At 35.0% G+C, this 23,456-nt stretch overlaps 1 protein-coding gene and 1 pseudogene across 1 annotated transcript in view; one reads left to right on the forward strand and one right to left on the reverse strand.

The window, feature by feature from the left end:
• Window positions 1–23,456, forward strand: part of Zfand4 (zinc finger AN1-type containing 4) — a 62,724-nt gene that overhangs the window by 17,762 nt on the left and 21,506 nt on the right. Inside the window, exons 2-4 of the mRNA XM_076834903.1 lie at window positions 11,771–11,846; window positions 12,932–12,999; window positions 17,525–17,711. Of these exons, the coding sequence (XP_076691018.1) occupies window positions 11,771–11,846; window positions 12,932–12,999; window positions 17,525–17,711 (331 nt within the window). The remainder of the gene's footprint in view (window positions 1–11,770; window positions 11,847–12,931; window positions 13,000–17,524; window positions 17,712–23,456) is intronic.
• Window positions 14,807–15,210, reverse strand: LOC143381485 (small ribosomal subunit protein eS25 pseudogene; annotated as a pseudogene).

Consider the following 23,456-nt stretch of genomic DNA (forward strand, 5'->3'; position numbering starts at 1 on the left):
CTGTATCCCATTGTTTTAGGGAGATCCAAATGTACTCAGGAACAATCAGTTGCTTTAATAAGCAAATAAACCAAAGTTAGAGGTATTCATCCATGTTTTCTTTTATTTGTAAGGTTTCATTTTTTACATTTATCTTTCTAATCCATTTGGAGTTTGTATGTATGGCATTAGGTATTGATCTAATTTTATCTTTTCCTACATGACTACTCAGTTGCTCCAATACCATTTACTTAAAAAGTTCACATTTGGCTCAGTAACTTGAGAGCCCATCTTTATCATCTCTAATTGGGTCTATTTCTGGGTTTTTTATGTGTCAATCAGTACCATACTCTTGTAATTATAGAGGCTTGATGCTGGGTTTTCATGTATGTTAGAACTAGTAATCATTCATTTTCTGGCTATTCTTCAAGTTTGTTTTCTATTTAATTTAATATCACCTTGCCTCTTCTTCCTTTTTAATTTTTGTACCAGGGATTAAATTCAGGGGCACTCGACCACTGAGCCACATCCCTAGCCCTATTTTGTATTTTATTTATAGACAGGGTTTCACTGAGTTGCTTAGGACCTCATTGCTGGTTCCTGCCTCAGCCTCCTGAGCTGCTGGGATTACAGACCTGTGTCACTGCACCTGGCTCTTGCTTATTCTTTTTAAAGTTGGTATTTTAGTGTGATTGTATTACATTTATAAATTAACTTAGGCGGAACTGACAACGTTAGAATGTGAATTATTCTAAGAACAGGTTTATCTTTCTGTTTTTTTAAGTCTTTTTTTTTTTTTTTTTTTGTACTGGGGATTGAACCCATGAATGCTTTGCCACTGAGCTACATTACCAGGTCTTTTGAGACCAGATTTTGCTGAGTGCTGACAGTCTTGCTAAATTGCTGAGACTGGCCTTGAATTTGCAATCCTTCTGCCTCAGCCTCCCGAGTCACTGGGATTACAGGCATGTGCCACTGTGCCCAGGTTTAAGTCTCCTTTTATGTAGATGTATTTAAAATTTTGTAGAAGTTTTTAAGTTTGTTACTAAGTATTAAATATACTTTATTGCTATTGTAGTAGAAATTTTTCTTCCATTGTGTTCTTTAATAGTTTGATTTTTTGCTTATTTGAAGGCTAATTTTATATCTTTCTATTTTACTGTGTACTTTTCTTAGTTTTATCAGGGTTCACAAGGGTTTTCACATCAGTTATATCTAGCATATTATCTGCACTTGAAATAGTTTTATTACTTAACATTTTTGGCTTTTAATTGATTCCTCTTTTTTTAATTACATTAAATATCTGTAGTGCTCTGTTCAGTAGGATAGTGGTCATCCTTGCAATGCTCCTGATCTTAATAGAACTGCTTCTAGTATTCCCCATTAAGTTACATACTGGCTTTAGACCTAGTTTGTATAGGCCGAGTACTTTGATGTATACCTGTAATCCTACATATTCAGGAGGCTGAGGCTCAAGGGCAGCCTGGGTAATGTATTGAGATTCTGTGTCAAAGTAAAAATTTAAAAGGGCTGGGAATATAGCTCAGTGGTAGGCATACTGAGTTCAATCCCCAGTACCACAAACAAACCCCTCTAATTCCTGTTTTCTTGAGTTTTTAAAAATATCATACATGGGGGCTGGGATTGTGGCTCAGTGGTAGAGTGCTTGAATAGCACATGTGAGGCACTGGGTTTGATCCTCAACATCACATAAAAATAAATAAATAAATACAGGTATTGTGTTCATCTGCAACTAAAAAAAATATTTAAAAAAATCATGAATGGAGGGGTCTCATTTCCACTGGGCCCCCTCTGAAGGATTGTCCCAAATAAACCTGCATTGTTGAGCCACCTCTCTTTATTTCCTTACATGTTGGTATTGAAACCCAGGACCAGTGTTCAAGGTTCCCACCATGGGCAGCCTCTTTGGGCCTTACCTTGACCTCCATCCGTTCTCTTTCTTTCCCTCTCTCTTTCTACTTCTCTCTCTGGCAGCTCCAATAATGACCACTCATGTTGTGCGACTTCGCATCTACCACTGGCCATCACTTATTGGGTGAGTGACCCCCTCTGACTCCTCCGGATTCCTCAAATCCTTGCCATGGTTTTTCTCTCCATGGATGCTGTTTCTCTGACAAATCCCACCACTGAGTGAGAGAAACCTCTGCCACCACTGGGTGGCAACAACTTGCTTTCTTTGGGACACCCAACGATTGCCTGTCATTCCATTGATTGTTCCTGGAACACCCTCAGAGAAACCAAAATTCTTGTGGGGATGCCTCTTGATTTGGCTTTTCTCTCTGCTAGAGTCCTTAGAGGCCCTCCTTAATCCTTTTTGTCCAGGATGAGCCAGACCCTATCAAAGGCTCTATGAGATACACCTTAGGGTACCTTTCCAAACATATTCAGACCCTGGGTCTCCAAGACACAGTCAGACCTACTGACTGGCCCCTACACAAGCTGGACAGTAGCAGTCACTGTCCTGAAAATGGCATATTTGACTTCCAAATTCTCCAGGATCTTGAAAATTTTCTCTACCACAATGGCAAATGGTCCAAGGTTCCTGATGTCTAGACTTCTGGTCCAGGCCTGGTTACCTTCTTCTCTCTGCTAAAACGGCTCAACTTTCTTCTCAATGAAAAGCCCCTCAAGGCATCCATCTTTTGGGACACCTCTGTCTGTGGGAGCTCTGCCTTTTCCCCATTACTCTAATAAATCCTGTTACTTTGGTATATCTGACACTTGTGTCCATGTATTTCATTCCTTGAATTCATGAGACAAAGAACCCACCCGTCCACCCTCCCTGTTACATTTATGAGGGCTTGCCTGGGATCTATGGAAGGGTGAATAATATGGAAAAGGGAGCTCTCATTTCTCTTTTGTGTTCTCTTTCTTAGTAGACAAACTGTCTTTAAACATTGTATTTCCTGGTGCTCAAAGTACTACCAACTACTCTAAAAATAAACTTAGTGGACAAACACTAGTCATTTTTGACTAACATCGCTGGCAGTCTTAAGACGAGGGGAAACAAGCATGCTGAGCAGATGGGTCCTGTCCCCTTTGCTTTGGCATTGAGAATGTCAGTCCTGACTTGCTCCAGTTTCTTTTCTATGGGAGAGAATTGGTGTGTGGGACAGAGGATGACTTGAGACAACTGATGGTAGAAGACCAGAGAGACTTCCTGATGCTGCATGAAGGTCTTAGGTCCAGAGTCTGACCTGGACAGTCCTCAGGGATACATAGTATCAAATACTATCTTTCTGTTTCTGACTGATTTGGCCCAGTGGTGGAGGGCATCCTCACCTGATGAATCTTGGATCCTGAGATGATCTTAGTCTGATCAGATCTAAGGTCTTCAGGAAAGAGATAACCCATTCATCCTCAGAGTGTAAGCCAAATATTCTCTCTCCTCCTCTGCAGAAATGCCTCTTCTACATGTATTTCCTGGTGCTCAAGATACTACCAACTACTCTGTATGTCCTATTGATACCCCAATTCTTTCACCTTCTGTCTCTCAAGTACCTAAATAGAATCTCTAGGGAACGTCGGGCTTTTAAATGCTTTCATGACCTAAACCCCAAGCCCATCCCCACCTGTGGTCTTGCATGCCTAAATTAATATATTTTGCTCTGGTTAGCCTTGTTTTGTCTAACTGGAGTTTCTTCTTCTTTTTTTTTAATCCCTCTCTATTTTTTCCACTGTCTTTTTCTAGAGACCAAATATTCAAGGGTTAACTCTCAAAGAAAAAGAAAAAGAGCTGCTCTTTTGTCGAATCCTAAGGAAGGAGATAACAGTGGTGATGATAGGAGCAGATCTGTCTTCATGGAACATAGGTAGCCATCTGAACCTTTGATTTCAGCATCCATCAGGGCCAACAGACCCTGCTTCTAACATTCCAATTGTACAGGCTAACCTCATGCCTAGGTCATACTGTAAAAATCTTTGACCAGCTCTATTTTAATTTCTAAAGGGTTAAATCTAATAGACATAATGCTATAATTTTGTCTCTTACCTGTGGGGCATAGGATTGTTTCAGAATATAATGTAAGAATATGGAAAATTAGAAGGGAAAAGATTGGATGCTAAAGTCCAAGGTGAAAGGGGACATAAGGATATAAACAAGCTATAGAATGTAAGTAAGTTGCAAAAAGTCTGTGGAAGGTAAATCTCAAAGAGCTCATGTATGTGATTAACTTGGCTATATATAATCAGCACAGTTAAAATTATCCAAGGGTTTTTCCTAAGGTTAACTTTTAATATGAAAATTCTCTTACGTTTAGAAACAAGAAGGGCTCCTTAAAACATTGATCTGCTCTTATTATCAAGATAAGTTCTTGTGTCTGTTAGGTTCTATTACTTAGGAAAACTAAGTCTTAAAGAGATTAGGGTTTGTACCTCTTTTTAAAATCTTTTAAATGATTACTTTGTAACTGATCAAATAAACAACTGTTATTTTAGGTTATTACAATATAGTGGACACCCCTAAATATATGTGGCCAGAGATACCTCTGAGAACTGTTTGAGCCTTGTCTAAGTGTTAATGTAAAAGTTTGTGAAATGTTAGTTTATGGAGGTTTACAGGCAAAATAACCAGTGAGTGCTCTCTTTTATACAAAGTATCTGACATAGAATGGCATTGACATTTTAAGACCTGGCTTATATATGTTTACTTTGAACAAGTCAGTTTCTAATCATTAGCACTGTTTCCGAAATATATAACAGATTTAAGGCTATCCATTGATTTTTGCTAGTACTGCTAATCCATGCAGACCCCTGATTATTGTTACTTTATATTATAGATTCTAAATTTTACTTTAAAAGTTAAACTTAGTTAATATAAGGAACACCTGTATAATTGTGATCCTAACCATTACTGGCTTCACTGTATATTATATTTATGTTCTTCAAGTATACAAGTCTTTTAAAATATAAAGCTTAAGCTACAATTGTCTGTAGCAATAGTCTCCTTCAGATTTATATAGAAATAAGGAATTTAGTTGATATTTATATCATTTAATGTTTTGTAACTGGATAAAGGTAACCTGTTATCAATAAGTTATATATAAAATTTTGTGTTACTCTTTACAGTGTGATTGGAATTAAATTTATTTTTGGAAGGTAAAAAATATCATGAATAGGTATTGAATTTTATAAAGGTTTTTTTTTCAACATCTCTAGACGGGTTTTCTGTCACCTTGTAATTATTACTGTAATATATGATATTAATAGATTCCTTAGTATTGAACCAACTTGCCTTCCTCAACTATATTCCACTTGGTTATGGTAAAGATTTTCTTTGTATACTTGTGGAGCCTGTTTTCAAATATAAAGATTTTTTTAATGAATTTGTATGAATTGGTCTGTAGTTTTCTTTTTTAATTCTCTTAGATTTAGTAGTTAATGGTATTTGCTTCTTCCTAGGTTAGGAAGTTTTTATGTATGTGCTTTGGAAAAATTGTAGATCTTAGAGTTTACTTTATCTCATTAAAATTTTGGTGAGATACTGTGAATCCCTCTGGGTCTGGTGTTTTTAATTTTGGTATAGTTCCTGAATAACATTTCCTAGTTCCTCCAAGAACATTTATCTGTTCAAGCTTTCTAACTTTAACTTTGTTAATCTAACATTTCCTAGGATGTTATTGCCTTGATATTTATTATTTTTATGTATTTGCTATTTCTCTTTTTTTCCTTGACAAAGTTTGCTAAAAGTTTGTTGACTTTTTAATAATGGAATTTCCTTTTACTTTTTTTCTATTTTCTGTCTCATTGTGTTCTGCTTTCATCTGTATAGTTTCTTTTCTTGTGCTTTTGGTTTACTTTGTTTTTATTTTCTTTTTTTGAGATAATAATTTATTTTTGTTTATTTATATTTGTTTAATACTGGATGTTCTCTTCTGATAACTGTCATTGTTGTTGTTATAGTTATTATTATTAGGTACTAGGGATTGAACTCAGGGGCACTGTACCACTTAGCTACCTCCACAGCCCTTTTTAATTTTTATTTTGAGACAGGGTCTTGCTAAATTGGGGAGGCTAACCTTGAACTTTTGATCTTCCTGCTTTAGTCTCCTGAGTCAGTAGGATTACAGGTGTGTGCCACTGTGCCTGGCACGTAATTTTTTTAAAAATTCTGTACTTTGTATATATTCTTTCAGTCAAATTCTGATAATTTTTGATTTTCAGATACAAATGATTTTCATATATCCAAATGCTTGAGTATTTTTAACTCTGAGGTGAGGACTTAACAATCTTCTTCTATTTCATGATTTCTTTTTCAGGGTGAATTTTTCTTTAGTTGATATATGTGAGGTTTCATTTTCTTGTTTGTACCATTAACTCTTATGCACCTGTTCATTTTTCTCTTGCTTATTTTTGTGATCTTGGTGTTTAAAATAATCTTTAAGATTATTTGAATGAGGGCTGGGGATGTGGCTCAAGTGGTAGCGCGCTCGCCTGGCATGCGTGCGGCCCGGGTTTGATCCTCAGCACCACATACAAACAAAGATGTTGTGTCTGCCGAAAACTAAAAAATAAATATTAAAAAAATTCTCTCTCTCTCAATCAAAAGATTGTTTGAATGATGCATTTTCTATCAGTGTAGCATTGACCAGAAATCAAATAAATGTCTATAAGACATCTTCTGGGGGTTTGGTGTTTATGGTGGTGATGTAAATTCCCCAATTTTGTGATGTTCTCTTGTCTTGCAGGACTCTTTACCCTTTGTTTCTTTTCCCTTTAACCATCAAATCACTAAGGGATTTGAAGGAAAGTTCTTCAAGTAAGTAGCCTTGGACCAAACCAGTTTTTGCTGGTTCTCACATGTAGCACTCAGAAATGGCTATATAATGCTGGGGATATAAAAGCCTGGGGTAGGGTCTGTTCCAGGCCCTCAGGGACCAGGATGTCCTTCAGTTCTTGAGAATGTCTTGTAGAACCAAGTTTAAAAACCCAGGAGAGGCTGCTTTGTGGGGCCCCTCAGTTGCAGTCCAGGTGGTGCACACTTAGTCTCCATCTGCCCCAGGCAGCTTTTCTTATTTGTGAGGGACTGACTGGAGATGAGTACTAGGTTGCTAGATTTAGCTGTGTAGCAAGTAAAATCCCACTTCCTGTAACTAGTGTGTGAGTATTCTGTCCCCCTGGAGTCTGATAAGTTGGTAGCTAATATACAGTGAAACTGCTTCACATGCTACTCTTTTTATCTGTTGTATTTTTTTTTAATCTCCTACAGAAACTTCTTCAGGGGTGGGGTTGTGGCTCAGCGGTAGAGCACTCGCCTAGCACACGAGAGGCCCTGGGTTTGATCCTCAGCGCCACATAAAAATAAATAAACAAAATAAAGGTATTGTGTCCAACTACAACTAAAAAAATAAATATTTTAAAAAGAAGCTTCTTTAAATTGTTATTAGTGCCCCGATCTACCTTTTTGTAAATGTTCATACCCAGGGAGACCTTTATCTTCTGGTGGTGTTTTTTTTTTTTTTTTTTTTTAAATCAAGTTTAGGACTAATATTAACTTCCTTCTCTGTCTAACCTATGGTTTTTCTCAATTAACCTTGTAAGGGTGGGAGCATGAGGTATTCTCTACTGAGATGGGGTGATTGACCCTTTTTATTTACAGTTATCTTGAAATTTGTACATTCTCTATCTTGAAGTTATAATGTTTTATGACACGGTTTCTATATAGATTTATATCCCTTCATAATATTCTCTTGTTTGGAAGAAAACATTGACAGATGGGATCTGTGGTCCCTTTTTCTTTAATTACCCAGAAATTCTATTGATTCTACTTCTATGGTTTATTCTAGATGCAGATATAAACATGTTCTTACATGCATCTGTCTGAAAAATTCTTTAAAAAGACACAAGAAACACCTTTGAGTCATTACAATATATATACAAACATACTCAGTTATGACTGAATATTTATGTCCCCCCAACATACACACCAAATTCTTAGGTTGAGGTCTTAACCCTCAATTAGGGCCTTTCCGAGGTAAATAGGGTTACAATGAGGTCATAAGCATTGTGCCCTCATGATGATTGTTATGGTTTAAATATATGTTCCCCAAAACTTCATGTGTAAGACAATGCAAAATGGCTTAGAGATGAAGTAATTGGACTATGAAAGCCTTAATTAAATCAGTGAATTAATCTTCTGATCAGTATTAACTGAGTGGAAACTGAGGCAGATAGGGTGTTGATGAAGGAGGTGGGTCCCTAGGGATGTGCCTTTGGGGTATATATTTTGTTTTTATTGAGCAGAGCTCGCTCGCTCTCTCTGCTTTTTGGTGCATTGCTTTGAGCTACTTTCCGCCACCACATTCTTCTGCCATGATGTTCTGCCTCATCTCAGGCCCTGAGGAATGGAGTCAGCCATCTATGGACTGAAACCTCTGAAACCATGAGCCCCCAAATAAACTTTTCCTCCTCTAATTGTTCTTGTCAGGTCTTTTGGTCACAGAAGTGAAAAAGCTGACTAAAACAGTGGAATTAGTGTCTTTATAAGAAGAGGCACCAGAGAGCTCCCCATCTCTCTGCTGTCACACAAAGAAAGTCACCAGAGTGCATAATGAGATGGCAGCTGCCTTCATGCCAATAAAAGAATCCTCAGAGTGAAACCTGCCTTGCACCTTGATCTGGGGCTTCTGGTCTCCAGAGCTGTGGGAAATAAATTTCTGTTTAAATCACCTGGTCTGTGGTGTTTTGTTATGCCAGCCTGAGCAGTAAATTATATGTGTGTGTACACACACACACACACACACAAACTTATGTATTTATTCTCAGATGCATGCACATTCACATGTTGCTTAATCATGTAAACCTAAAATGGAATTAGGGAGATTTTCTAATAGTTAAATTTATTTGGGAATAGAATAGAAATATGCATGTCATACTAAACTACGAGTGTATTCGAAGAGGTTGAGACAAGGGGAAGTTTCTAAAACTTCAGAAATAAGGATTACATAAGATAGTTTGCAATCATAGTTCTTAGCCATAAAGATTTCTAGTAAGGTTGGTGCTGGTCATAGGTTAAACAAGGAAATTGCTTGGCAGAAGTTCTTACAGAAGTATTTTTTGTATAAGGTTGTGGTGGCCTTTATGCAAGATTGTGATTCTGGCAATCTTTTGTAATAGTTATCATCAGGCAATTGTGTGAGAACCCTTACTTCATTACCTCCTGCTTTTATTTATCTTTTTTTAAATTGTTTTTAGGGTTGATACAAGCAACTTCATTTTTATCCTGACAACTTTTGCAATTATAAATTTGTTTATAATAGTGAAAAATTGGATAGATGAAATAATCTCTTAGTAGAATGATTGGGTAAATCATGTAAGGCAGAAATATAACTTGGAGTCCCATTTAGTTATTTAAAAAATGTATATTTTTGCTGACATGAAAAAATGTATACAGTATATTAAATGAAAAAAGTTTACTCAACAGTTTTACAAAGTACAATCCCATTCTATTAAAAATAGATTTTACTAGATTTAGGATTGCACATGTTTTTTTTCCATTATAATTTTTTGTATTATCTGTTTTTTTCCACAAGTGGTTATTTTTATGATTGATGTTTTCATTTTAAAGAAACTTTTAAAACACTGTTGAATGGCAAAGTGCTTCTTTACATGTGCAAGGATCTGGGTTCTATTCCCAAGAGTGCACACACATACACACAAAAAGAAGCAAATAAATTAAAAAATGTGTATGCATGCAGTCTATTTGGGGGGCGGGGAATTTTTTTTTTCAAAGAGAGAGAATCTTTTTTTTTTTTTTTCTGTAGATGGACACAACACAATGCCTTTATTTTTATGTGGTGCTGAGAATCAAACCCAGGTCCCGCCCATGCTAAGGATTGCTTTACTGCTGAGCCACAATCCTAGCCCAGGAAATTTGTTTTATAGAATAAATTCTTCTGGACTTAGGCTTGTAATGATTGTTGAGGTTGCCAGATTTAGAAAATAAAAATTCAGCAACCCTGTCTTAGAGCAGAATTGGTTTGTTTTATAAATTTTAGATTCAGAAAGTGCTAATGGTAGAGGAATACCAGTCTTTTTCAGTGTGCAAGAAAAGAAGCTGAAGCTCACAGAGCTTGATGACTTTTTCTTAGTCATCCAACAACTAGCAGTCAGGAACCCAGCTCAATCATGGACATTATATTGTCTGTTAAAGGATGGCTATGTCTATTAAAAGTAGTTAAGTAGTATTTAAGCAGTGTCAACTGTCTCTTCAATCCAGCTCTAAGTTTCAGTTACAAAATAATGTTCCAAATGTTGATTGAATGTAAACATAGTGTTACTTGCCCAAATTGCTTTGTCTACTTATGCTAATGAAATTCTGGAAATTTGATTGAAAAGATGATCTTGGTGCATTAAATATTTAATATGATAATACTTTCAGAGTTAAATAATTTCTAGCTTAGAAACCTTTTTTTTACTGGCATTTTCTTTTTGTTGAGCATTTAATTGATATTCACATCTCCTGACAGCCAACACTTTTGCATATTCCTCAGACAGCTACTTTTGTTTTGTGGAGGCTGATTTCTTAGAGATGAGTGAGCATAAAGATTGTGCAGTCTCTTTAGGCACCCTTCACACCTCTGATCCTCCACATACTCTCAGTGTCCCAATTAATTCTCTTTTCTTGGGTGTTATCTCCTGTGAAATGGGGTGTCTATTGGTGCCCACTTCACAAGCTTGCTGGTACAGTTAAGTTATAACATAGGTCAAGTGCATAAAATAGTACCTGGCTTATAGTAGTAAAAGCTAACACATTATTTCTGGTCTACTTATTTTGTAGTATCATAAGCAAAAGCAACTTGAGAAGACAAGTATGTGAGATATTTGAAAATGATTTTCATCAATATTGGTATTATTAAGTGTTCTATTAATTAGATAATGGTCATTCCTTGAATAATATAATTTGAACTTGCTTAGGACATTTAAATGTGGAATTTATTAAAATGATAATTAGAATTATTATGCTCAAGCATATAATCTGCTGTAATATTCTTTTTTTTTTTTTTTTTTTTTTGATACCAGGGATTGAGTGCTTAACCACACTTAACCACTGAGCCACATTCCAGCCCTTTTAATTTTTTAATTTGAGACAGGGTCTCACTAAGTTTCTAAGGGCCTTGCTAAGTTACTGAGGTTGGCTTTGACCTTTCAAACCTCCTGCCTCAGCCTCTCAAGTCACTGGAATTACAGGCATGCATCAATACCTGGCTGCCTTAATATTCTTTTTACCTCATAAGAAATGTAAAGAAAAGGTCTTATGGACTATCATTTTCAACATTAAAAATTGCCCATAATTTAAGTTTTTTTTTTCTTTTGGTGGTACAAGGGATGGAACCCAGAGGCTTAATAGCCAAGTGCCCTGCCACTGAGCTACATCCCAAACCCAAACCATAAGATACTTTCAACACTGAATATAACCAAATGAATACTGTCTTTTGCAGCATTAAAACAATCTTTTAGTCCTTAAACTCTTTGAGGAATGACTCATGCTATCTTGCCTTTCATAGGGCTCCCTGATTTTATACATTGTTTCAGGGCCAGAAAGTGAACTGAAACATATTCTTCTCAAGTGAATAAGTTAGATTTCATCTAACTTTAATACTTTAACCATAATTTTTACCAGTGATTCTGTAAACTTTATCTAAGCAGCTAACATTCAATTTAGAAATGTATTTATTAGTATACTTAATTCTTTAATGGAATAGCTTTGTATCATACTCATTTGGAGATGCTATTGAATTGTTAACACTCTTTATTATCACCTTCCCCTAAGGTATTCCCATCTGTCAGCAGCACTTAATTTGGAATAACATGGAACTTGAAGATGATTATTGCTTGAATGATTACAAGTGAGTGTAACTGCGTATTAGCTGATTCATAGGCATTCAGTTTTATGACTCTGTACACCAGTGTTTTTCTTCTGAATCCTTGGATTATCTCTCTTCTGAATAGCTCTGATTTCTGGATTTCATTATAAAATTCTGAACTATAGATATGTTGGGTCATTACCCCATCTTTGTCCTTTGATACTTGTGTTTTGCTTTTTCATTTTCATGTTAAGCTGTTTATTTCCCACCTTTTTACATCTTGCCATCTTTGATTCTTTCTTTGAATATTGACCCATTCTCATCTGGCCATGTTTCCTCTTCCTTCCATTTTCACAAATTCTAGGAATATGAGAATTGCTCTCCACCAAATCTTTTCTCATTAAGCCCTGCTTCTGTTACTAAGTGACCCTCTGTGCACTAGTGATTACAAACATACTTTTTGGCTTTTTGTGTCTTTTCCTCTTTTCCTCTCACATAATTCATTACTCTTAAGAAGCAAAAGAATGAGAGGTGGTGTGTAAGAGTACTGGGAGTTAGGAGACCTAGTAGATTTGCTATTTTCCCATACTGAATAGAGTTGCCATTTTCCAGTACTTCGGGTCTTGGGCAAGCCTCTTACCTGGGCCTCTTTTTCCTTACATGTAGCATGAAGAGATTAAGCTACATGATTACACTCACTTCTAGTACTCCCTTCCAGTACTTTGAATTTCACATCATATTTAAGACTTATGAAAACTTCTAAACATTTTTTGGAGGGGAGTACTGGGGATTTTACTCAGGGGCACTCAGACACTGGGCCTATTTTATATTTTATTTAGAGATAGAGTCTTACTGAGTTGCTTAGTGCCTCCCTTTTGCTGAGGCTGGCTTTGAATTTACAATTCTTCTGCCTTAGCCTCCCGAGCTGCTGGGAGTATAGGTTTGTGCCACCGCGCCTGGCCATTTTTATTATTTATACAAGCAAATACATTTTATATTTAATAATACTGTTGTATCTTTTTATATTTTATAGAGTAGGTACTGTGGCTAATAAACCAGCACATAGTGTTACATTTAAACTGAGTATTTTGATGATTATAGTTTGTTTTTGTGTTAACTATTCACAGCATTTCAGAAGGTTGTACCTTGAAGCTGGTATTGGCTATGCGTGGTGGACCTATAAATACTAGAAAAGGTAGGCATATATTATAGCAACTCGACAATCATATTCTTCAAGCAATTTAAGAATAAGAAATTTCAAGTCAACATTTTTAGTCAAGTTCCCTTTATGCTATTAGGTCTTAGAAGAATCGCATTTGTTTCTTTAGGCATTATTCTTTATAAGCTAAGTATATAGAGCTTGGAACTCTGAAATATATTCTAGAAAGTCTAATGGCTCCTGATTCAATCCAAGACAATTTAAAATAAATCTCACAGTATAGGAAAAAGAAATGGAGTGATATATTCTAAATATTATGTTATCATTGCCTTTAGGTTCATACTAGTCTTGCTTTTATTTTATCTACTGAGTCTTTAATTGCTGGGCTAATGATTGCTCTGGAAAATTACAAAGTTTTTGATGCAGCTGGGTTTTGTGAATATTTTTCTGGCCTTGGTTAAATCTTTTATCAGAATGTGGTTGGTCTCTAGAGACCATTCATTCATTCAACAAATATATAGTGAGCATCTGTGATATTTAGTGCCATATCCCAAATGCAGTAAATATGGGGGACAAAGTCCATGCTTTATGACACTGCCACAAATATATGTATAAGAATTGATATAATTTCAAGTGGTTGTAAGTGCTTTTCAGGAAACAAGATAATATGATAATGTCTCTGGAAGTAGGATTATAGGAAGAACCCTTGGAAAAGATGATATGGATAGAAACTTGATTAACATGAAGATTCTAGGCACAGGAAGAGCTGGGAGTGTTCACATTGACTCTTGATTCAGGTAGGTCACGTCCCTACCAAGTTGAGGCAACTATTCAGAACATTCCTGCTCCTCCTGCTTTTGTGCACCTCATTTTGAGGAAGGCTTTTCCTTGTTTGGTTCTTTACAAACCAGATAAATTAAGGTTAAGTATTAATCCTACTGCAAGATTACTTCCACATATCAAATTATATACTGTCTGGCTTCATAATTTTGATTAAAAAAATAGAATTATTGGGCTGGGGATGTAGCTCAGTGGTAGAGTACTTTGCCTAGCATTCATAAGACCCTGGGTTCAATCCCCAGTACTTTTAAGAAAACAAATAAACAAGAACAACAAAAAAATACAAATATAATTACCATCCTTTTCTTACCTACCTCGAGGGGTTTTGTGAAAGGTGTTCTACTGTTCTGCTTAGATTAGAGAAAACAAAAGTAGTAACTTTAGGAATGGTTAATTAGCACTCTTGACATTAGGAACTTCCTAAGAATTAGAGTTGCAAAATAGTTTTAAGTGATTTCAGCAATGTTTATAGTAACAATTCTTAGGATATTTCAAGAACCGTGAGTATTTACTGCGCCATTATGTTAAGATACAATTAAATAGTGTTTAATGGCATGTGAATTCCATTGTTAATGTATTTTTTTAATTTTGTAGTTGTAGATGGACAGAATGCCTTTATTTTATTTCTTTATTTTTATGTGGTGCTGAGGATCAAACCCAGTACCTCACGCATGTTAGGCAAACACTCTACTACTGAGCTACAGCCCCAGCCCCTTTTAATGTACTTTTTAAAGTTGTCTATTTATGTGTCTTTAAACCAAAGTATTTAATCAAAAGTATTTACTTAATACAAAAATATTTACTTTTCCTTACTGGGACTAAAATTATTTTATATGTGTATGAAAATGAGTGTTAGTAATACATATAGTGTTTTGTATATATGTTTATATAATATTTATATTTCATATATAAGATATTTATATATAAAATATGTAGATTTTTTAAAGCAGAAATGAAAGGCATCAATCACTAGCTTTTAGTAGTTGAATGCTTTTATAAAGTTTTATTTTTCCAAATGTACAGTTGGTTGGACCTGTTCATGCATCTTTACTAGCAGCTGGGCATCTCCACCTTTGGTATTTCTGGTGTAAATTACTTGAGCTCTGTGCTTTGAAACCAGTTTGATAAGTCTTTTACTGAGGAGGTCCTGAGGGTTTCCCTGGCCAGGGAACCTCAAATCTTCAGTCTCTGAGACCAAGCTGGGGATGTAAGCTTGTAGTTGGAAACTTCCAAGCAGAGTTTGTCATGAGTAGCTTTGTCCAACAAGATTAGATTGTTGAGCTTGACTGAAACTTTGCCTAAGGACCACTTCTTCTTTTTTGACCTTGCCTTCAGATTTGTTCACTGGGTCCTTGTTATTCTTGGTCAACTTTCCAGCATCTTCTTTCTATCATCCTTGGGCGGCATTGTGAAGCTCAAAGAGCAGAGACTGTTCCTGGAACCTCTCTGAAATGTCAGACAAAAAAGAAGCTGTGCTCACAAACAGGCCCAGAAACCTTTGCCCACTGTGCCTCTAATAATTGAAGCTTTGTAATAAAGTCTTCCTAATAATTTTCCCTTAAACTTTCTGTGCCATGTTTGTGATTTAAAAATCTGCATTGAACTAAATATTATGTTTTAATATTTAAAATTAAGTTTTTAATAATTTTTACCTTTATTGAATTAACTTTTATAAAAATTAAATGGTTGATATTATCTACCATGTGTCATTAAAAACTTTGTGAAAAAGACAACTCGACCCAGATTTAGGACTTCTCCATAATGTATTCAAGAAATCATATTTTATTGCATTTTAAAATTTGCTCTTTTTAGTTATACATGATAGTGGAGTCAATTTTGATATATTTTTATAAACATGGAGTGTATTTTATTCCAGTTAGGATCCCAGTGTTGTGATATACAGGAAATCATATTTTAAAGCTAATTTAGTCTTGCTATTTCAAATATGTACCTTTATCATTTGAATTCCAATAGTATTTAGCATTGTACAAATACTTCCTTTGTAGAATTAAATTGTACCCTAAATCCATATGTATTACTTTATAACTGATAAAATCCAAATGCCTTTTCTTTTGTGAAAAACAAGTATAAACATATATATATATATATATTATTCAGGAAAGGTTTTCAATGTGGCTATAGTAACAGCAGTAGCAAGCCTAAAATATTGATATCTTGTTAGTAAAACATTACTAAACTTAAAAAGGGCAAGGACTTATTTGAAAAATTTTTAAAATATTTATATACTTTGTATTTGTCAAAGAGCTAATCAAAATATTTAAATAATTATTTTATAAAAAAGCTAAATCTTATTATATTTCTATACTTTTTATGTTTTATTAGTAATGATATGAATTTAGGATATGGGAACATCTTTGATGTTTTACCTAATTACATTCAGAGTTTAAATTTTTTATTTTACTGGTTTCACTTGTTTATTTAGTACTGGGGATTGAACCCAGGGAAACATTACCACTAAACTATGTCCCCAGCCCTTTTTAAATTTTGAGACAGGATCTCACTAAGTTGCTGAGGGTGTTGCTAAGTTGCTGAGGTTGCTGGCCTCAAATTTTTAATCCTCCTACCTCAGCATCTCAAATTGCTGGGATTACAGGCATGTGACATCACACATGGCTCACATCTTTTTAAAAAGTAGTATAACATTGTGATTCTGTTAGTAAATAAAAGTTGTGAAGCTTACAAAATTGTTGCCTCTTTTAGGAGAGAACACATAGTCTTGCAGCATGACATGGCACATTTTTTTCCCCTCAAACAGACTCCCAGGTCTACTGGAACATTCATCCTATGAGCCCGCAATCTCTTGAATACCTATTCCCACCACCAGGGGTAAAAATCAATGGACATTGTGGAGATGATCAGGTTGTAATGATGGCTGCGATTGTCATTCTAACTTGAGGACAACTGTGGACCACTAGAATCTGCCATTTGGGGGGCCTTCAGAGTGGCTTCTGTGTGCTCTGATTGGACACATCTGGACACATGGATACCTTTCAGAACAATTGGAGTCCTGGGAGGATCTTTTTCAGAAACAACATATTGACCATTCACACATTTCAGTTTAGTATAGTAAATGACCCCTCTTGTTCTGGGTTATATTGTATATTTGAGTGTTTGCCTAGCATGTATAAAGCTCTGGGTTCAATCTTCAACACTACCAAAAAAGAAACAAATCTAAGAATAACTCAGCCATTATATAAAACTAGAAAGAGGAAGAACTCTGTGTGCTTCTCATTTCTTAGATATGTCTTCCAATTGTGAATATGTGCATTTTTATTTTTTAGCCTAAAGTAAGTTTATTGTTGCTTTTTAATTATTAATTGTTGGAATCAATATTTAAAAATATAGGAAGAGAAGGTTTACAGTGAAAATAACCATAGATAATGATGTCATAGAATCAGCAAATATGTGGACTCCAATAGCATGCACACACACACACGCACACATACAAAACTATTGTTTTAGTTAAACCCTGTCTTTGGACATAGAAGCATAGTGATGTGTTTTGTTTCTTTCATATTAATACAGCACAAGAATTCTGTATTAATGTAAAAACACCAAATACTTATCCAAAGAATGTCATGTACATATTATATGCACAAGGTGGTTGTTCAAATTCAGCACATTATATCCTGTCACTGTATCGAGACGCACTAAAGTTGATGTAAATTGAAAGCTTGTTTGTCAATTTTTCCATTTGTAGTTCCTGTGGAAGATCCACTTAGGGAGATGGCTGAGTACATGGATTCCAGTCGAGATGAGGTCTGGGAGAAGACCTCCTGCAACAAACAAGTTACATATTTGGTATACCGAGAAGGAGATCAATTGAATTTCTTTCGTGTAGTAGATAGGGGAGATGGCACTTTAACACCATTATCTGAATCTTTAAGGTAAATAGGTTTTCATTTGCATGTCTCACTTAGAAAAGGACAATATCAGATGTTATACTCCATAAACCTTTATGTTTATCTTATGTTGTCAAGATATTCTTGGTATTACAACAAAATTGACTAAATGTCATGCACCTTCCTCGCTCCTCCCCCTAATATATAATTCTGAAATTATCCTTCATATAATTGATACTTAAAAAGTTATTTGTAAAAGTTTCTTTACATAGTAGAATTTTTTCATAAAAAGATTTGTTTCTGTTACTTTATGAAATTTTGAGATGCCTAGTAGGTTATAGTCTTGTGATAATGTGTTATTATGTAACCCTGTAGAAAGTGTTAAACCCGAAGTTGGTATATTTTTTAAAAATTTAACTTCACTATTTGAAGATGGATAAATCTTTTTCCTTCTTTGTTTTTATTTTCCTACTCTGTAAAAGGGAGAGAAACACTATTTCTAAAATCAGAAAGGCAACCTCTGCAGATATTTAGCTAGGCAATAGAAAAATCAGGAAATTGGACAAAATAACTTCTAATTTTCTGCACATTCTAACTTACTCTGATTCTTTATCTCCTTTCACTTTAAGTCAGTAAATATTACTGAAATTTTATAGCTAGTCACTACCCTAGGTCCTGCTGTATAAAGATGATTATACCTACCTTCATTGAGAATACGATCTACTATTAATGGTGTTGGTGATATAATGCTTATATTCTGGGAAAACAGATGAAAGGGCCTTCATTTTATCTGAAACATGGAGGATTAGGGATTACCTCTGAAAAGAAGAGAATATAACAAGGAATAGACGTTTGCCAAGCAGACAAAAAAAAAAAGGTTTTATAGGTAACTGAAGTACATCTTACCCACCCCATCCCCCCCCCAAAAAAAAGGAGGAGGAAGAAGAGGAGAAAACTAGTGGTAAAACTATTAAAAGAAAAAAACAACTTGTATTTTGGAGAACAGTATCTGGAGGTTGGAAGTCTAGGCACAATAAAGCTGGTCCTCTGCTGAGGGTATTTTATTGGTATTTTATGGGATGTACACAAGGTATCAGCAAGTGTGCATTCTAATCTGAAGACTTGGGTGGGGAAGGGAATCTACTGTCAACTCATTCACATTGCTGACATAATTATTTCCTTTCAGTTACATGACTGAGGGTCATAGTTTTTGCTGGTCCTTGACTAGCAGCTGTATTCAGATCCCATTTGATTAACTCAATATGAACTGATTTAGAGCCTATATTACATCTACAAACTCTCTTTACCTGTGTCATAATCAGTTGGCTAGAATTTAGTCATAGGTCATGCCCACCCTAAATGGTGCACCATACAGGGTAGGAACACCAGGACTGGGAACCATAGAGATTCCTTTAGGATTCTGTCTATCGCAGAGCACATGTGCAAGAAGGATTGTGTGTGTGTGTGTCTGTCTGTCTGTCTGTCTGTCTACAGAGAACAATAGGTGTTGACTGTCCTCTAATATATCATGGTCTGGTTAGCACTGTAAACCATGGCATCCACATATAGGCTAGATTAGATAAGGTATTGCAATTGAGGGCAACTGTCCTGGGCCATAGTAGAATTCCTTCACACCTATTTCTCCACATGCTGGCTCATGATTGTTTGAATTTCCTTCCTTAGTTCACCCTCTTTTGACTCTCCTAAAGAAGGAAATCTGGCTCCTCAGCCTAACATGAGGCCCTGGAGAGCCTGACATCCTGTTTTCCAGGCCTCTTCATTATACCATGTTTTCATACACCTTTTCCCCTTTGCATAAAATGTCATTTTCTCTTCTTCAAATTTTCCTTGGCCAACTTTTAGCCTAAAATCTTCATCAAATATGATTAAAATCATATAATTGTCCCTCTCAAGATAATTCTCTGTTACGTGTTTTTTTTTTTTTTTCCTTCCTTTTTCCTCATCTAGCACAATTGGACAAAGAAAGAAAAGGAGTAGATAGGAAAGGTAGTAGAAAACTATCTGGTCATACATGAAGGACATTTATCCTGTCTATTCTAGAAGGGGCTTTGTTACTCTACAAGAGGGGCCACAGACTTTTTCTGTAAGGTCTCCTGATAGTAACTGTTTTGGGATTGTTGAACCAAGAGATAAGATAAAAGATATTATTTTTAAAAATATTTTAAAGTTGTAAATGGACATAATAACTTTATTTGTTTTTATTTTTATGTGGTACTGGGGATCAAACCCAGTGCTTCATGCATGCTAGGCAAGTGCTCTATCACTGAGCCACAACCCTTGCCCAAATAAAAGATATTATGTAAGTGGTTTTGTAACAAGAGAGGAAGTAAATATCCACAAAACTTTTACTGGCAAAATTCAAAAGATAAGAATAGTAATTGTGCTAGGCATGTTGGCCCACACCTTTAATCCCAGCAACTCAGGAAGCTGAGACAGAAGGATTGAAAGTTTGAGGCCAGCCTCAACATCTTAGAGAGACCCTGTTTTAAAATTTAAAAAGGGGTGGGAATGTAGGTCAGTAAAGTGCCCCCTGGGTTCAAAACCAAGTTTAGGAAAAAACAATAAATGACTACATTTTTTTTAGTAATACATAATATAGGTCTACTTATGAGAAGGAATTTTTTTTGAGAGAGAGAGAGAGAGAGAGAATTTTAATATTTATTTTTTAGTTATCGGCGGACACAACATCTTTGTTTGTATGTGGTGCTGAGGATCCAACCCAGGCCGCACGCATGCCAGGCGAGTGCGCTACCGCTTGAGCCACATCCCCAACCCCAAAGGAATTATTTTTATGAGAGTATTTTACTTGATTGAGGTTGAATGTTAGTGTTGCCTATCAAATTTGTAAAACCAGTTGCTAAAGGTCACCTCTTGATGTTGATCTGAATGAGATTTTATGATTTTATCTTTGAATGTTTTTTCACACAGGTAAATACTGCCAACTATTGATATCAGCCCATGAGCATATGATTTAAAATTTTTTTAGTTGTAGTTTAGTTGTAGATGGAACACAATACCTTTATTTATTTATATGTGGTACTGAGGATCGAATCCAGTGCCTCACATGTGCAAGGCAAGTGCTCTACCACTGAGCCACAACCACAGCCCGGGCAAATGATTTTAATTGAGCATATTCACCATTTGGAAAGCATTCATAAAGTTCTGTTAGTTTTGTCTTTGTTGTTTTCCTTTAACATTTCATGGTATCACAGATTAATCACTATCAATTGAAGATAGGTAGAAGTGCTCCATTGCACATTTAAGTGGATTTTGAAATATGGGAGATTGCCTTTAAACTTGTGTCATGGTGTAAAAACTTGTCAAGATCTAGAGTTTGAGCTCAGAAAATATATCTGCTATAAATTTGTGAGAGTGCTATTCCCACACAAATATTGCAACATGTCATTACATATGATTCAAGCAACACTAGTTATTGAAATGCCATTACTGCAGTGTAAGTTTCACATGTAAGCATTGTTTTGTCTTGTCATTTTAGGTTGAATTTGTTAGGAAACATTATCAATTCTACAACGAAAACTAATTTCTAAGGCATTCATTGTCTGATATTATTGGCTGAAGATGTTTCTTCTCATTCAAAAATCCAGGAGCTTAAGAAATAATGTTAAGGTTTGGAGCCATAATAGTGGTAGAGCACGCACCTAGCATGCTTTAGGGCCTGGGTTTAATCCCTGGGAAATAAAACAACAAACCCCACAATAAAACTTTGCCACTTCTAAGGCATCAAATTGACCATGAGTTAAGTCCGTGGAACAAGTGAAGTTTACCACAGGTCCTACTAGTTTAATAATATATGGTAGATTCAGATATTCATTGCAGAATACATACTGATGAATAGTAAAGTTAATATTTAGTAACTTTATTATTTGCCCAGCTTTTAACTTTTAAACTTTTTTTCAGCTTTACACATATGGTAGATTTCACTTCAAGTTATATTTCTTTAGTGTTTTAACAACTTCTTTGGAAATATTCGCACCTGTAATAGTTTCATGCAGTCTATTCAGAGAGGCTAACTCTTCAGTCACTTTATACTTTGGTATTGATACCCTTAGTTAACAATAACACATGAGCAATATTGGTAACAAATGCAGATTTATCTGAAGCCAAGGAAAATGGCTCAAAATTATTTGCTTTAATTTTAAATTGAGTGTTGTCATTGCCTCTAATGTCAAATCTTCAAGAAATTGTTCTTCCTGGAAAAGTAGTCTTTAAAGAAGTTTATTTTCTCTGTACACATTTCTTCAGCTGCTGTGATCAAACAGGGTTGAATTAATTCACTATTGATAAATACCTTTTCTTGCTTGGCTAGCAAATAAGCACTTTGTTGGTTGTAATCTCATTTTCATCTTTTATTTTATGAAGAAGTTATACTGCAATGAGATTTCATTGTAAATTTTCTAATTTATTTTACTGTTGCTTCCCTGCAAGTTGGGAATATTGCAATGAGTGCTTACTGTGGTAATGTCTCTAATATATGCTGTGTCCTTTAGCAAAGCTATAGTGTCACTTCATCATAAAAAAAGGCTTTGCCATAAAACTGATAACATAATCTCCTCTATGCCTTAAAATTGCAGCATTTAAAATCCACTTTTCTTGTTTTGACATATTAGTATATATAAAAAAGTTACAGTACACATAGTACTCAAAATGTGATTGAATTATGACTGTGTCATGGTGATTTGTGGTTTGCCAAGCTTCAGAGTGGTGAGAACTACATGCATTTTCTATAACAGATACTCACCTCTGATACACAATCAAATGACTATGACTTTGTTCCACTAAAACTATGTTTATGAAGACAGAGTTGAATTTTGAACAGTTTTCGTGTGTTATGAAACACTATTATTATTTTCAACTATTTAAAAGTGTGAAAACTGAGCTGGGGATATAGCTCAGTTGGTAGAGTGCTTGCCTTACATGCACAAGTCCCTGAGTTTAATCCCCAGCACCACACACACAAAAAATGTGAAAACCGTCTTTCGTTCATGAGCACCCATAATAGGTGATAGGCCCCTGATAACCTGCTCTAAGAAGAAACAGGTAGAACAGGGTGTTCTTTGGTTCATTCCAGTCATTCTACCTTGCCATTTTTTTTTGTTTTGTTCTGTTTTTTTTTTTTAAAGAAATATAAAGAACCATTTCAAACTTAAATGGTAACTTCTTTGTAAAACTCAATTAACTATTGGCTTTGAGATGAACAATATTTATGTTAAAATAGATATCACATTTTACCATTTCTTATTTTTTAATCATTTAAAATTATTTAAAGAAAGTCTTGTATAGTACTCAAAAATATGTTGGAATTCAAGAAAATGTTGGAATATTTAAATTTATAAGGATATTTTTGAAATAAGTTTATAAATTATTATGTTATTCTAGTCTAGTTACATTTTGCCATGTAGTTATAATTTGTGACTAGCTTCTAACTGATCTTATGACACTGTGCTTTTTGAGAGAAAATATAGTATGTAATTCTTGGGGGAAAAAGGTGAACTTAAGGTGTTTTTTATATTCTAAAATGAATCCAATAAAATATCTTGATTATTCTTTTAAACACATATTCCATGGGAGAGTAGATTTTTTCATGACAGTAAGACTGAGTCAAAAATTTCTTTTAAGTATTTGATAAGGGTAAAGTTAAAATGTTATAAGATAACAAAGGAATATTTAAATTTAATTTAATTTAAAATATTGCAAGGTAACCAAGAGTAGAGTAAACTTGAGTTACTTTTTCTAATTCCTCAAGGTGAA

The sequence above is a fragment of the Callospermophilus lateralis genome, chromosome 15 (assembly GCF_048772815.1).
Source record: "Callospermophilus lateralis isolate mCalLat2 chromosome 15, mCalLat2.hap1, whole genome shotgun sequence".
Taxonomy (NCBI): domain Eukaryota; kingdom Metazoa; phylum Chordata; class Mammalia; order Rodentia; family Sciuridae; genus Callospermophilus; species Callospermophilus lateralis.